The sequence below is a fragment of the Triticum aestivum genome, chromosome 6A (genome assembly GCF_018294505.1).
Source record: "Triticum aestivum cultivar Chinese Spring chromosome 6A, IWGSC CS RefSeq v2.1, whole genome shotgun sequence".
Taxonomy (NCBI): Eukaryota; Viridiplantae; Streptophyta; class Magnoliopsida; order Poales; family Poaceae; genus Triticum; species Triticum aestivum.
The window spans coordinates 11755451-11757180 of NC_057809.1; the positions used below are offsets into that span (position 1 = coordinate 11755451).

General features: G+C 50.6%; 1 protein-coding gene across 1 annotated transcript in view; it reads left to right on the forward strand.

Moving 5' to 3' along the window:
• LOC123129969 (probable LRR receptor-like serine/threonine-protein kinase At3g47570) overlaps positions 1-1040 on the forward strand; it is a 7981-nt gene extending 6941 nt beyond the window's left edge. The window contains exon 2 of the mRNA XM_044549923.1: positions 748-1040. Within this exon, the coding sequence (XP_044405858.1) occupies positions 748-788 (41 nt within the window). The 3' untranslated portion in view covers positions 789-1040. The remainder of the gene's footprint in view (positions 1-747) is intronic.
• The last annotated feature ends 690 nt before the right edge of the window (positions 1041-1730 follow it).

The following is a 1730-nucleotide window of genomic DNA, read 5'->3' on the forward strand; positions in this document are numbered from 1 at the left end:
GAATCTGGAAGAAAGACTTGACGTTTCGCCTGATGATGTGGGCCAGACGTGTTTTCCCCTCGCGCCGGAGCCCCCGAGCGCCCCCAGTGCGCCGGGTTCGGCCTGCGATCGCCGGGCCCAAAAACGGACCGAGCCGGTGGATTTCGGCGTCCTGGGGACGCGACTGAGGCGTTTTTTGGAGCCGGCGCCAAAAAATTCGCCCGAGGGGCATGTTAGGGGCACGGCTGGAGATGCTCTTATCGGGGACGCCGAAGGATGACGCTGACTTGATGACCTCTCCTTCCCTCTGCAGCACGTTTTTTTTTCAGTCCCACTCTGCAGCACATGTGTCAGTATGCGCAGCTACAGCAATCTCACTTGGGCTTGGGCCATACGTCATGATGCGGCCCACTTACCCATATTCATTCGACCAGGCCAGAGATGGTACCATGCTTTTATCTGCTTTTGATTTTGTCTTTGCTTTTTGAGCCACCTGGTAATTTTTCCTAAAATGGAATGCAAACTTATTTTTTTGAGAAAAATGGAAAACAAACTTAATACTGCATCATCCCTCAAAATAGTTTTAATACTACTGTGTGCTCTGGTTTTTCTTTCATTTATCCACAGAAAATATAACGGCTTGGATCAACGTGAGCTTGTGTCTGGTTCAAGTTGATCCTTCAGCGGCAAAGCCATGCAAAAAGTTATTATTATTTTTAAGCAAAAGCTTGCTTCGCTCTCATTTGACATCAACTTCTTTCTTTTTAGATGAACAGGGCGGCTTCTCCCTGACTCCATTATCAGAATGAAACCAAACCATAATCTCATACAATCAGCTCACTGAAAGGAGCAGCTCAGCAAGGAATAAACTTTGAAAGTAAAAGCACATCTTCAAAAGATGTTTTTTTGGCACGCAGGCCGGGAAAGAACAAACAAACACTAACTACCCCCTCTCGCTCTCAGCAGACCGTGACCACCTCATGTAACATCCTGGATGTAATTTACCTTATTTGTACTTCAACTTTTGCCGTTTCCGGCCCTAAGTTATTCTATTTCCTCGTTGTCGGGTTTTTGTCTCCGTGTGTTGTTGTCTTTGTCATGCATCTCATATCATGTCATCATGTGCATTGCATTTGCTTACGTGTCCGTCTCATGCATCCGAGCATTTTCCCCGTTGTCCGTTTTGCATTCCGGCGCTCCTATGTCCTCTGGTGGTTCTTTCTACCTCTTGTCGTCTGCGGGTGTTAAACATTTTCAGATTGGACCGATACTTGTCATGCGGCCTTGGTTTACTACCGGTAGACCGCCTGTCAAGTTTCGTACCATTTGGACTTCGTTTGATACTCCAACGGTTAACCGAGGGACCGAAAAGGCCTCGTGTGTGTTGCAGCCCAACACCCCTCCAAAGTGGCCCAAAACCCACCTAAATCCTCTCCATCATCTAGAGTGTTCGATAACGATCACGTGGCCGAAAACCACACCTCATTTGGAGCTTCCTAGCTCCTCCTACCTATAAATATAGACACTCCCCCAAAATTTCGGGTCATTTCCAACCCTAACCTAGCTCTCTCTCCCTCTGCGCGGCCGAACAACGTCCGCCCGCGCCGGACAAGACCGCCGCCACCAATCCCGTCGCGCCACGTGGCACAGCGTCCGCCGCCGCCGCCGAGGCCGGGAAGCCCGAGTCGGGCCCTCAGAGCCCATCCCGCCCCGCCGCCGCCTCCATCCTCGCCCGCGTCCGCGCCCGATCC